This window comes from Leucopleurus acutus (genome assembly GCF_964270905.1).
Source record: "Leucopleurus acutus genome assembly, chromosome: 1".
NCBI lineage: Eukaryota > Metazoa > Chordata > Mammalia > Artiodactyla > Delphinidae > Leucopleurus > Leucopleurus acutus.
This window is the reverse complement of record NC_139142.1, coordinates 171,969,613-171,983,538: the sequence shown is the minus strand read 5'-3', so window position 1 is coordinate 171,983,538 and position 13,926 is coordinate 171,969,613. Positions and strand designations below refer to the sequence as shown.

Genomic DNA, 13,926 nt, shown 5'->3' with positions numbered 1-13,926 from the left:
ACATTGGGAAACAGTGCAAGAGGTCAGCAAGGTGAGTGTCAGCAAACTACAGAGGTTACAGACTTTGGATTTTATTTTTGGTTTAAGCAGGATTTTCCTTAAGGGGATTCACGAAGAGTTTCTGAGCAGGAGCTGCAAGGTCAGGAGTAAGGAGGTGACCTGAGGTCCTCTAACAGGCGCTGGAGGAATGGACAGCTCCAAACGCTCAGAAGAAGGTTGTCCAGGTGAGGCACAGACCCAATGCTAAGACACCGCAGTTGGATAAACCGTTCATGGTTCCAAGGAGCAGTTACAAGGCCTTCTGTCTTTCAAAAGCAGGGTATCTAAGAGTTAAAATACTACGAAATTCAGTCTACAAGGATCTCTAAAGCCTATCTACAAAAAACCAAACCAAAACAAAAAACACCTGAAAGAGACAGTCTGCTTTAAGGGGTTCACAATCTAGTTGAGGAAATAAGACGTACAGTGAGGTAGAGGACAGTAGAACATAAATGGTCCAAACAGTGAACATGTAAAAAAAAAAAAAAAGCAATAAACAAGACAGCTGCCCAACAATGACTATTTTCATTTTCCGGATGGCCCTAGGTCGTATCCTTTTCTGATCTGATTACAAAAGACTCGGACAATCAGCGCATTCATTATCGATCTACTAGTTAATCTCCTAATGGAAGTGCTGCTGGCACTGCAGATGGAAGAGGGAGGGCCGAGCCGACCCTCGCCTGTGCACAGAGGCTGAGTCTTAGCGGGCACCACGGGGCAGAGCACAAATCCTCTCCCGACTGCCAGGCCCTCCCCAAATGCGGCTCAGGTGCCCTTCCTCCAAGCCTGCACAACCTCGGCTCTCCTCCACTGAAGCACTTGCCAGTGAACTGAGACTCAGGGCAGGAGCCCTCTTCTTCGGCTGCTCCCCCTCTACCAAGCAGTATGGAATGAGCAGTCAGTACCCACTCAACCATCAACTCAGGCCGTGGCCACAGCACTTCAGGCCGTCCCCCTCCCACCCCACAGATCCCTAAAATGATCACGTCCCAGGGACCTCCCTCGTGGTCCACTGGGTAAGACTCTGTGCTCCCAATGCAGGGGACCCGAGTTCAGTCCCTGGTCGGGAACTAGATCCCGTGTACATGTCGCAATGAAGATACCGTGTGCCGCAACTGAGACCCAGTGCAGCCAAAATAAATAAATAAATACTAAAAAAAAAAAATCATGTCCCAGAGAGAGAGAGGAGAGAGAAAGCCCACCAAGCCCCACTCGCTGCAAATCTCATCCCCTCACGACAAAGCCGTTGGCATTCCACCAGCCTCTGCTCAGCTCGGCCAGAGACAGGAAGTCCACTGACTCCCGAGACATTCCATTTTCTGGCAGCTGAAATCGTTTGAAAGTTGCTTGTCAAGCTGGGTCAAATCTGTCTGCTGTGGAAAGGGCAGAGCCGAGGACAGAGCTCTTTTTACCTCACCTAGAGCACTCCCTCTAGGACGACATCCAACCCACCGGCTATCCAATCCCAAAGCATAAATCTGGACCCTGGTGTCAGCACAGTCAGGCAGGCCCTGCTGCTTAGTGGTTAAAGACACAGCCTGGGAGTCAGGCTCCTAATCCTGGCTCTGCCCTTGCTTGCTGGGCAACACTAGACAAGTTACTTAACCTCTATGACTTGTATAGTTTTCTCACCTGTCAAAGGAAGATAAACTGGTACCTTCCTGACAGGGCTGTCATGAGGAGTAACCTGTAAGCTATATCATATATTAGTTAAGGATCTTAGTTGAAAGTGTAAGAAACATGCCCGGAACTAGCCTGGCAAAAAGAAATATTCTGTGGCTCTGGTGTCAGCTGGACTTCAAGGAAAATGGGACCATCAGAACTCTCCCTCGGTGTTCTGCCTCTGCCGCTCTCAACACGTGACGTCATTCTTTTGGACAAGTCTGCTGGTGCTTCAGCCACGGATGGCGCTATAGAAAAGGATCTCTTTCCTCAGTACCAATCTGAAAACATCCAGAGGCAAACCTGTGCTCACGCTAGCAGTCTGGGGGTGGGTTATCATCTTTGCTGGCCACACGAGAACCCCAGGCTGGGTGGAGATGGGGAAGGAGAATTTGTCAGAAGAGAGAGGGTGCATTTCTCAGAAGATGGTGGAAAGACTCCAGGCAGATAAAGCAACTGATGTTCTCTGTGTGAGTGTTCATTAAATTGTACCTATAATATTACAATAATTTCATGGAGTGATTTCCAGTTCAGATTCCACAAAACAGGTATACTACAAAAATAATTCAGGGAACCTACACAAGAGCTAACTTAAAAACTTTTTTAAAGTCACAGCTACTACTAGAAGAACATATCTACACCAAAGAAGCTGGAAGGACATAATCTCAGAATTTAAAGCAAATCAATTTAGCTTTATGGAAAAAACCTGCATTTTTCTTAATTTTCTCAATTTGACCAAGGGCTGATAAAAACTTCATCCAGATCTGATGTCAGCCAGGCCATGACTAGAATCTGGGAACCACTGGTCCAGGTCACAGTCTTCTGCCTTGTCCACAGGCAGCATGGAGCTTAACCCCATCCCTGCTGCAATTCAAGCCCACTCCTCCTCCAGCACCTTCCCAGCTAGCATGAAGCCAGGAACCCAGGAGGTGCTCACAGACTCAGTGAACGGATCCACCAGCCCAGCAGCTACCCAAACAGACACAAGCTTAGTGTGGCAACACCTGTTCTCACAAACATATGCTGGAACACACACACACATACACAGTTTAGAATTCATACTCTCCCTCTTTTCAAAAGGACTGGGGTGATTTTACACACACAACACAATCGTCAAAGAATGAGATTCAGGTAATGACAGGAAGATGAAGAGAAAGCCTAGGCAAAGGCCAGGTGCTTTGACAGAGCACTGTATTTCAGTTCTAGGCTCAGGTACAATTTTCTTGAGAAGTGTGGCTTTGGGAGAGAGCAAGACACATGGCATAAAGTAAGAGTCTTCCCCTTCCTCCTAAACCTGAGAGTTGGTCTGTTTGTCTGTGTATGTGCGCGCACACGCATGGCTACGGGAACAATTTAAGCAGCTGGTCTGAGGGGTCCTTTCACTGTCATTCACTCAACCAACATCTCGATGCACTATGCTGGACACTGGGTACCACAAAACTGAATTAGATACAATCTCCATCTCAAGGAGTTTCATGAACCAGGCAAGCTGAATATTACTAACATAAACCACAATCTAAATTAAATTCCTAGTCAATTTCTTCTGTTTTCTTTGTTTAATAAAAGCTGAAGATCATTTTAAATTCAGCCTCGTTAAGTTCAACAGAGCACTTGGTAACTGCAAATAAACAATTGATTTTGTGTTTCAATTTTCATCTGCTTATTGAATTAAAAGTTCAAACTTTGGGCAACTGAAGTAGGATATCCTTGAACCCAAGGCATTTTGCCAAAGCATAACATCCAACACTATACCTCTGAACAATTACTTCCTTGTTTCGCGGGTCTGTGCAAAGCCGCAGGTGACTTGGCCAAGTTTTCTCTTGGTTTCTGACTATAATGAAGGCCAGAACTATATTATGAAGCCCTCTTAGGCAAAGCCCTAGTGCAGCCCAGGTCTTATAGATCACCAATGCTTCAGTTACTCTCCACTTGTCTTCAGATTTCACAGGCTGAAAAGGGAGCAACAGAGGTTCTGGTGGGAGTTGGTGAGGTTAGAGGGGAAGCAGGGCACAGAGACCATGACGGGGGGGGGGGGGGGGGGGGGGGTTGGTCAGACAGAAAGAATGGGAAGACCAGGATGGGAAGGTAAGAACAGAAGGGGTGGGGAAGGAGGGCAAAGACACACTAATTTAGCATTGACTAAATGTTCTGTGAGGAATAGGTTAGGTGCAAACAGAATGCTGGGGGCCAAAGCCATCACGTATGCACACACAGAGCCAATGAAGAAAAGCTACCACGGGTCAGGGGATCCAGACTTAGCTATGATTTCTAAGACAAGTAAACCACTGACAGTCAGGAAATGGGTTTACAACTTCCCCAGAAAACGCTGACTTTTTAACAGAAAGGTAAGTTTTTAGTTAATTCTATAGAAAAGATAATCCCTCAATGTAAAGTTCTTTGAGCTTACTGATATTTGTAACAATTTCACAAGCAAAGCTTAAATATAGAAGTTAACTAAAGAAAATCAAGCACTATCATTTGTAGCTAAGACCATGTGGTTTATTAGTGTCAAATCAAATCAAATATCAGAAGGGGGGAATCAAAGACCAGGGCCTGTTCAGGGTAAAAGGACCCAAAGTTCAATAGCTCACAGGCACTCATTCAGGAACAGCACTGTTTGCCGCTGGGTTGTTTAAATGCCTGGAGTGACTAAGACCAAAACAGAGCACACACAGGGAGCAAAGGTTACTTATTAATTCTATTGTTCACTTCCAGGACAAGTACAAAGGATTATTTAGTACATACTGTTTGGCTAAAAAGCATTAACAAAATAAAGGGAAAATAGTTATAACTAACTCCCCAAATAAAGTTTAAAACAATTTTAAGAGTTAACATCTATAATAGGGAACCATAGGTTTATGTTTTAAATTTGTTTGTTCCTACTTAATATTTAAAATTTTAAAGCACAAAATTTTAAGTTACCCTATTTGTTCAATTACTACCTATAGAGTTCTAATCATTTTATCAGATTTAGCATTAAGTAACAATTGAGATTTTAAAATATTGATAGTAGTCACACAAACTGGTATTTGATTATATTTCATGTTTAAAACAGGCTTTCCTGGCTACTTTCCCTAATAATCAGATTAAACAACTGACTTCCTAGCTGTTATATAATTATTAGACAACTCAAAATACCAATCAAATAAATGCATTATACGCTTTAAAACTAATCTCCAATTTACCATCAATTCCTACCTCTACCTCTAAGGTCTTCTAACGTCAATTTTGTTCTAAACCAGTGCTTCTCCACAGGGGGAAAATTTTGCCCCTAGGGTTCCCCCCACCCCCTAACAAAAGGGTTTGGCAATGTCTGGAGACATTCTGGTTCCCACAAGTAGGAGGTAGAGGAGGTGGTGCTCCTGACATCTAGGGAGTAGAGGCCAGGGATGCTGCTAAACATCCTGCAATGCACAGGACAAACCTACAACAAAGAATTATCAGGCCCAAAACGTCTATAGTGTCTCTGCTGGGAAGCCCTATTCTAAATTGAAACAAGATTTGCAAACACAGCTGACACCTTCAAAAAACAATTGCCAAGTAAGTAATTCAAAGTTCACTAAGCTTTGTTATTGGTATAGAGACCCAGACATAATAAAAGTCGCTTTTTATACTATTGAAATGTGATCTGATTATTAACCATGAATGCATGAAATTGCAGATGGACAAGAAGGGCAAAAAGTCCTTTCACCACCTAAGCAATTCATGATCGCTTTAAAAAAGACCATTTCAGGAGACGAAAAGGAAATAAGGTAGTGGTATTCTTGACAGTTTTCTACGATGCTTAAGTTTTCAAGGACAAACACCAATTAATCATTACTTTTTGTTGCTGTCCTTTAGTTCTAACCAATCCTTTTTTTTTTCCATCCTCAGTCGTTAGATTTTTAAGTGGCTAAAGTTTAAAGTAAATGAGGAAAGTTAACCACATGGTACTAGCTGGTGGAATAATCTTAGGCCAAAACACATTACTAAAGTATCTGTTAGAACACTCATGTTTACCTGGCAAAAGAACAGGCTCCAGTTTTTTAATCTTCGGTTCTGAATTAATATTATCGTCAGTCTGAAATACATCAGCAAAACAAATCAAAATCAAAACTTTTTTCCCGCCTGAGAGATAAAAGCAAATTTTATTTTCTAGGTGATGACACAGGCGACAGCCACGTATTCCCCCCACTTAAATTCTTACACATTTTTACCGAACTCTTGTAAGGATCTGCTCGTGATGGAATTGAGAGTCTGGCCATAAAAATACTACAACCGCCAGTGCCGCTTCCAGGTGTTCACATTTACGACAGGTAAGTAACCCCTTCCACTAAGTGCCCACAGGCGATGCGATCCTGCCGGCGGTCACGACGGGGACCGTCGCCAGGCGAAGGGCTAAATAAATCCCAACTCCGATCGCTCCCTGGAGTCCCGTCTCGGAGCCGAGAACGGCTGCGGCGGAGTTTTGCAAGTTTCCACCGAGCCGGCGGGGTTCCCGGGAAGGCGGCTTCTCCGCGCCGGGGTCCGGGGGACGGGGGACGGGGCAGTCTCCTGGGCCTGCCCGTGCTCGGCTCCCCGGAAACGCGAGGAGAGGGCGCCGCGGGGAGACGGCTGTTTACCTGGGGCGGCGGCAGGAGGTAGGACCTGAACGTGGGTCTGGGCGGCTTGAGCGAGAACATGGTGCCGCCGCCTGCTCGGCTCGGCCCGTCCCGGTCGGGGCCCGGGATCCGCCTCCCGACGCCCGCTGGCTGAGAGCTCCCCGCGCGGCCGCCCGGGCTCGGTCTGCGGCCAGCCGGGCCGGGCGGGCTGACGGGCGTGGACACGGCTGAGCGCCCGCCCGAGCGGGGAGGAGCCCGGGCCCATCCCCGGAAGGGGCCCGGCGTGCCGCCCCGCCCCGAGAGACGGAGCGCGCAGGCCGGCGGCCGGCCGCTGCCGGCCTCTAGGCCGCGCGGGAGTCGGAACGCGAGGCTGGCGCCTTGCGCCGCTGCCCGGCCCTCAGCGAGAGCGCCGGGGGGGAGCGGGGCGCGGGAGCCATCTTGAAAGGCCGGTCCGGGCGAGGGTGGGAGCACTGCTATGGCGGCCGGCAGGGTCCACAACGGTCCGCGGGGACGTACGGCGGCCCGCGGGGGTCAGAGGAGCCGCGGGAGGCGGCCCGAGGAGGGGTCTCAGCGGCCAGCAGGGACCTACGGCGGCCGGCGGGGGTCATAGGGGTCTCGGGAGGCGGCCCCGGCTTTCGCTCAAACTTCCGTGCCGACTGCCCCGCGGTTCCCCTGTCCCCGGGACAACCCCCTTGACGCTGCTCGCTAGTCCTCCAGCTCGCGCGACCAGTGTCGTTTTCCTTCTTCGGGAGGAGCCCGGGGCGGGGGAAGGGGACCCTGGAACCCTGGGCTCAGCCGGTCACGCTGTCTGCGGCCAGCGTGTGAGGGACGGGCACCGGGAAGGCGGCCCGGGGCAGCCGGCAGTGACTGGGATCAGGCGGTCAGCGCGGTGCCTTCAAGGTCGACACTGGGGGAGATTTTTCTCCCATCACACGGTTGTCTGTGCGGAAAGCTTTGAGACTGGGGTGTCCTGCTGCTGAATTCCACGGGGTGCTGAGGCTATTGACGGAGGACGTTGCCCGGCAACCCGGACTCCTCCATTTACTTTAACTTCTACCCTCTTTATTAAACTTTAATGTGGAAAAAGATATTAAGCAAATTACCTTCCTTTCTTTTCGTGCCTATCCTCACGTGTAAAAATACCAGTGAGCAGATAAATGATCAAAAGCCCAGCAAGAGTCAGGCCTTAGTGGTGTGGACCGAATAGGCTATGGACCGAATATCTGCCCGATAATTGCAAAGAACCGGCGAATTTCAGCATATCAAGCGCAGGGCATTTCTGAACTCTTTAGCATGTTTCCGAACTGGAGCAGCCTTTGGTAAGGGGGCTAGTGATGTTTCATTTTGGTAAATCTATTAGTTGAGACTAGATTTTTCTTATGCTTTGAAGAATAAATCCCTAATCCAGCATATTATAATTAATGTCACAGGGAAGCTCCAATGTGGACATATGAATCACAATCATACTGACAAGTGTTGCTAATGGAAACACTAAAGGATTTAAACAAAGATTCAAAAGGTACTTTTTTTTGGAAAATAATTTATCCTGGATCCAGAACCCCACTGATCTTTCTGGTTAACTTGTTTGAGTGCCATATGATTCCATTTTGACCGGAAACCACAATCATACTTTAAAATGTTAAGCCCATTGAGTTATAGATGCTAAAGATAGTGTTGTGCACATACATTTAACACCTTTTTATGAATAGTCCGTGTTTTCTCTACATTAAATGGATTAAAAAAAAAAACTCATAGAAAAAGATCAGATTTGTGGTTACCAGAGGCAGGGCATGGGAGGAAGGGGAATTGGAGGAAGGTGGTCAAAAGGTGCAAATTTCCAGTTAGGCGATAAGTAAGTACTAGGGATGTAATGTACAACATGATAAATATGATTAACACTGCTGTCTGTTATATAGGAAAGTTAGGAGAGTAAATCCTAAGCGTTTTTTTCTTTCTTTCTCTTTTTATTGTATTTGCATGAGATGATGAATGCCCGCTAAACTTATTGCGGTAATCATTCCACAATATATGCAAGTCAAACCATTAGACTGTACACCTTAAGCTGTATTTATACAGTGATGTATGTCAATTACATCTCAATAAAACTAGACAAAATTTATTTTTTTTCCACAAATACTCTTCAAGGAATATGTGGATCTTTATACTGAAACGACTTACTATAATTTGGCTTTTGCCATACAGGTTTTTTTAGGATCTACAACTCTAATAAGTGACCATACAGTCAAAAAGTGGAAAAACTCTGATTTTCAGATTTGTCCTGACTTACCCTGAATTTTAGGGCCTTTTCAGATATGTAATTGTATCAGTCTGCTTGGGTTGCCATAAGAAAATACCACAAACTAGGCGGCTTAAATAACGGAAATTTATTTCTCACAGTTCTGGAGGCTGGGAAGTCCAAGGTCAAGTATAGGCAAGATGGAATTCTGGTGCGAGCTCTCTGCCTGGCTTGCAGACAGTGGAGAGAGCTGAGGGAGGAGGGTTGGTGGTGGACGGGTGCAGGGTATTAGAGAGAGCACACTCTGGTGTTTCTTCTTATAGAGGCATTAATCCTGTTGGATTAGAACCCCACCACTTATGACCTCATTTAATTAATTACCTCCTAAAAGCCCTACCTCCAAATACAGTCACATTGGGGGTCAGGGCTTCAACGTCTGAATTTTGGGAGAATAAATGCAGTTCCTAGCACTAGTCCTGATATCCTTGATACTCTGTACATTCGAAATAGCTGACTGTCTCCTTCTTTGGTTCTGATGTCAGTATTTTGTCCCCTATTTTTCTGACTCTGTTTCCAGTATTGGTTCTCCTATCACGGGGGATAGTGGCATTCTGTACAGATCATTTCCTTTTCCCTGTGAAGAGGAAAAAAAGAGCTAACATTTCTTGAATATCTATTAGGTGCTAGGTAATTAATATATTCATTCAGTCAGTTACCAAATTTGTATTGATTGCTAACTCTGTGCTAAAAACGACTTGGGTCACTAAGAAGACAAAGTTTCTACTTTCCTGCACTTTCACTCCAGGTGGAAGGATATAAAAAATTTATATATAACAAGTGCCATGAAGAAAAACAAATGGGAAGAAGATGAGGGTTTTGTTTTTCAATGGGAGATGGGGTGTGGTCAGGGAAGGCCTTTCTGATAAGATGACGTTTGAGCAGAGATGGAAGGAAGTGAGGGAGCAAGCCAGGCGGAGATCAGGAGGAAGAGGGGTTAGCTGTGCAAATGCCCTGAGGTGCGAACCTGCCTGGTGTGTTCAGAGCAGCCTAATCTAGTGGAAGAAGAGGTCAGAGAAAAAGAAGCCAGATCACACAGGGCCTGAAAATTGAGAAGCTTCTGCAACATTTTGAGCTGAGAATGACGTGATCTGACATTTAAAAATAATCACTCCCCCTGCTGTACAGGTACAGCATGGTAGAAGCAGTGAGACTGAAATGGAGCAGGACCCTACTATGGTCTATGCACCCCATGCCCTCAGCCCGCCTTTTGTCTGCAGGAAAACTTCAGTCAAAGAATAAATTCGATCAGAGAAGTGAGAAAATGCAGAAGCAAAGGAAAACAATCAAACAGGACAAAATAGTAATAGTTTAGTCATTAAGCAAAGTCAAGGACCTTTAGTTCCTCCTCAAGGGCTATGGATAATATTCTGAGCCATATCCTGTGAGCTGTCTTATAACTACTGAAACCCACACCAGGTGGAAGAAGTTAACTACATGATGACCAGGCTGTAGCCATGACATAAGCTGCCACAATTCTGAGAGCTGCCCTCAGAGAAATGGGAACAAACCGACCCTGGAACTAAAGATTAACTGTACTGAAAGCCATCAAGATGACGCTGATCAGACCACCCCATGACCAATTTCAAGATGACTGTCAGAGCTGCCTGTGCTGTTTCTACATGTAGTCCCCTCCTTCGGCTTTTATAGCTCTCACCCCCACAGTGGGGGGGGGGTCGGCCTTTGAACAGGAGTCTGCCCTCTCCCCCAACCCCTGGTTGCTGGCCTCTGAAATCAAGCAAACTTTCCACCAACTTGCCCCCTTATTAGCTTTAGAGCAATGAGCAGCCAGACCCTACTTTCAGTAAAAAGACTAGTTGGGGGCTATCAGAAGAGTCCAGATAAAAGAAAGTGATGGTGGTAGCAGTGGGAGAAAGTGATAGTGTACAGTGGTTAAGTATCATGTCTACAAAACTATACCATTGCCTGAGTGTATGGTCCTGGAAGATGACTATTAAGTCATTTAAAAAATCTGTTTCTTGAGGGGGAATTCTGGGAAGATGACAACAGCAGCATAATTATTCAGTCTCCGCATGAAAATAGAGAAAGGAACTATAAAGCAAAACCAGAGGCCCATAGACAACGTTAACCACAAATCTAAATGGAATGGTATCCCTATGATTTCCAAAATATAGGCAAGTAGGAGCAAACCATAGTACTTACAAGACCTTTGTTATATCAGCAAAGGGAATCAATGAGGCATCTGAAGAATCCCCAAATAGCCAGAAGGTATTTACTGGCCCACCCAGTCAAGTTGAGAAGAGCAGGTGAAGTAGAAAGTGGTGTTTGAGAGTGCAAGGGCTCCTGGTGAGGTCTGAGGGGTGGAACAATATTGCTGTAGGAACTCTTGAAACTGACCTACCATGTCTTCCTTCAAGGAAAGGGACCCACACTGAAGACAAACTGCTTGGCATGGGAGCAAAATTGAGCCAAGGAGAGACAAAGGAAAGAGAGGGTCCAGGTAAAGATGGAGGATCAGGAAATCTCTGAAAGTAAGCTGACTTTACAAAATTTTAATGCTAGACTGTAACAATAAAAAAGGTTCTCTTGGGACTTCCCTGCTGGTCCAGTGGTTAAGACTCCAAGCTCCCAATGTAGGGAGCACAGGTTCGATCCCTGGTTGGGGTACTAAGATCCTGCATGCTGCATGGCGCAGCCAGAAAGTAAAAGGTTCTCTGCAAAGTTAGAAAAACTATCCTGACAACTGCCTCCTTCAAAAAGTTTGAGAAAACCAATTTCACATAAAAATAACCAAGGGAAAGTATGGAAGTCAAATCCTATAGAAAACTATTGTAATGAAAAAGAGAAGAACTGAACAGCACTCCTGTAGACAGTAAAAGCACATCAGAAAAACATGCCCTCAATGCAGATCAGAACCAACGCCCAGCATTTCAAAGAGCTAAAAGACACAAAGAAAATGATAGGAGACATGAATGAATTATGTAAATCAGAATTAGGAATATTTGGAATTAAATGAACAAATTCAGAAGAGAATTAGAAATAAGAGAAAGAATTATTTCAGAAATGAAGACTAAACCAAAAGAAACCCAAGGGTGAATAAACACAATTTGTTATGCCTTAAGAGAAGCAGAAGATTAAAAAGGAGAAAAAATTTTCAAAAATCAATAGAGATTAAAAAAGATTAGTGAGAAAGTGGCAAATATTGAGGATAAGCGGAGGAGATCCAGCCCTTGAAGAAACAATAAGAGCCTTTGTGGAAAAAGCAGGGGAGGAGATAAGGAGACAGACGAGATACTGCAAACTGTATTCAAGAGAACTTCCTTGAAATTAAAAAAAAAAGAGCTTTGAAACTATGCATTGAGAGAACACCCTGCAGGTGAGAACGTCAATCCAGAATTACCAACACTAAGACATATTCTTGTAAAACTATTGGAATTTAAAGAAAAAATAATGAAAATTTCTTTGGGTATCTAGACAAAAAGAACAAATGACTTCTAGGTGAAAAAAAATTAGATTATCATCAAACCTTTTGGAAACAATCCTTTATGTCAGAAGAAAATGGAGTAACAGGAATTCCCTGGCGGTCCAGTGGTAAGGGCTCAGCGTTCTCACTGCCAGGGGCCTGGGTTCAATCCCTAGTTGGGGAGCTAAGATCCCACAGTCTGTGCAGCGTGGCCAGAAAAAAAAAAAAAAGAAAATGGAGTAACATATTTAAGGTACTCAAGGAAAGAAATGTAAAAGGATAATAATTGCAATGGATTGAAACATATCACATGTTTCAGTTCATGCGATCATAATGGTGTGTGTATATATATATATATATATATATACATATATTTAAAAATCTATCAGTCACCTTTGGAAGATGATAAAAGCCAATTCATTATCTTGAAAACTGGCAAATAAATGGGAAAAGTCAATCATTATCCCTGCTGTACAGTATGAACTATACCACTGCATAATCAAATAGTAGGTGAAAGGAATCATCTCTTTATAAAGTATTCTAAATAATAAAAGAAAAAGAAATAATAGGATTCGAGTATTAAAATTTTCAACCTCCTATGAATGAAGGGATCCAGATATTGAGTATGAACAGCTACTGACATCACAAAAAGAGAGGCAAGTAGACATAGATGTGCCTCATGATGAAAGAAGCAACAACACCCAAGTAGCCTTGCCATCAGGATCGAACCTAAGCCTGAACAAGCCTCTCAATGCTCCTGCCAACTTGCAGGCAGAGTGGAACACATCTAACTGCATATGACTGTTCAACCAGTAAAATTTAGGCTGTGGGAAACTTTGCAAGTCAAATGACCCACGTTCTTCAACAGATGAACTATAAGAAGGAGAAACGGATAGAAGGGGAATCAGCAAATTAAAAAACAAAAAAGAGGGATGCTTAGCTATAGTGCTAAGGAACATTCAGGTGATAAAGCTATAATGAAATGCAAGTGTGGGGATTTTAAAGCATGTCTGCAAAATTTTCAACACGCCTCCCAAATATGACCCGCTTCCTTGAGTCTGGGCTGGCCTTACTGACTCACCTGTGACCAAGAGAATGCAGTGGAAGCGAGGTCATAAAAAACAATATTTCTGTCTTGCTCACTGGGACGTTCACTTTTGGAACCCTGAACTGATTCCTATGAGGCTGCCATACTGTGAGGAAGCCCAGGGCACACGGAAAGGCGATGCACAGGTGCTCTGGTGGATGGACTCTAGCTGAGATTTAGATCCCTGCTGACAGCCAGGATCAACTCCCAGACCTGTGAGGGAAGGTGCTTCTGGATGATTCCAGCCTCCAGACACTGAGTCTTCCCAGCTCAAACACTGTGGAGCAGAGACACTGATGTGCTGTAGCCAGTTTGTACTGGCTCACAGCAGCAAATTGTTAGCATTTTCCCCCAAATCCACATTCAGTGACGTCACACGAGTAGCTTGATGTTGGCCAGGGTAGGAATAGTTACACCTTGGAAATCAGCAGACACTACAAATCAGGGACATTCCTGCTATGCCTTGTCTGAATTCCTGACCCACAGGATCCATGAGCATAATAAAATAGGTGTTTCAAGCCACCCAGTTTTGGAGTCATTGTTTTACAGCAAGGAAGTGGTTACTATAAAAGGAGAGTGGTTATTTTTGTGGGGAGGAAGGTGGTTGACACAGGAACTTTTGGAACTTCTGGGGTGGCTGGCAAATTCTATGCAAACGGGTAGTGGTTATAAAGGATGTCCATCTGACAATAATTAAGACATATATTTGTTTTGTGTGATTTTCTGTATCTTTTATAATAAAAATTATCTTTAAAATTGCTTTTTTATGTAGGAGATAGTAAGACAATAATTTCATTTCTCTTTATTTCCAATTTATATCCAGTAAAATGCATTTTTGATA

The 13,926-nt window shown here is 44.5% G+C and overlaps 1 protein-coding gene across 1 annotated transcript in view; it reads right to left on the bottom strand.

Annotated features, from left to right (window-relative positions):
* The window catches only part of MTMR10 (myotubularin related protein 10), a 45,019-nt gene extending 38,562 nt beyond the window's left edge, over nucleotides 1–6,457 (bottom strand). Inside the window, exons 1-2 of the mRNA XM_082842457.1 lie at nucleotides 6,303–6,457; nucleotides 5,701–5,761 (exon numbers count right to left, since the gene is read on the bottom strand). Of these exons, the coding sequence (XP_082698583.1) occupies nucleotides 5,701–5,761; nucleotides 6,303–6,362 (121 nt within the window). The 5' untranslated portion in view covers nucleotides 6,363–6,457. The remainder of the gene's footprint in view (nucleotides 1–5,700; nucleotides 5,762–6,302) is intronic.
* Nucleotides 6,458–13,926: the final 7,469 nt, after the last annotated feature.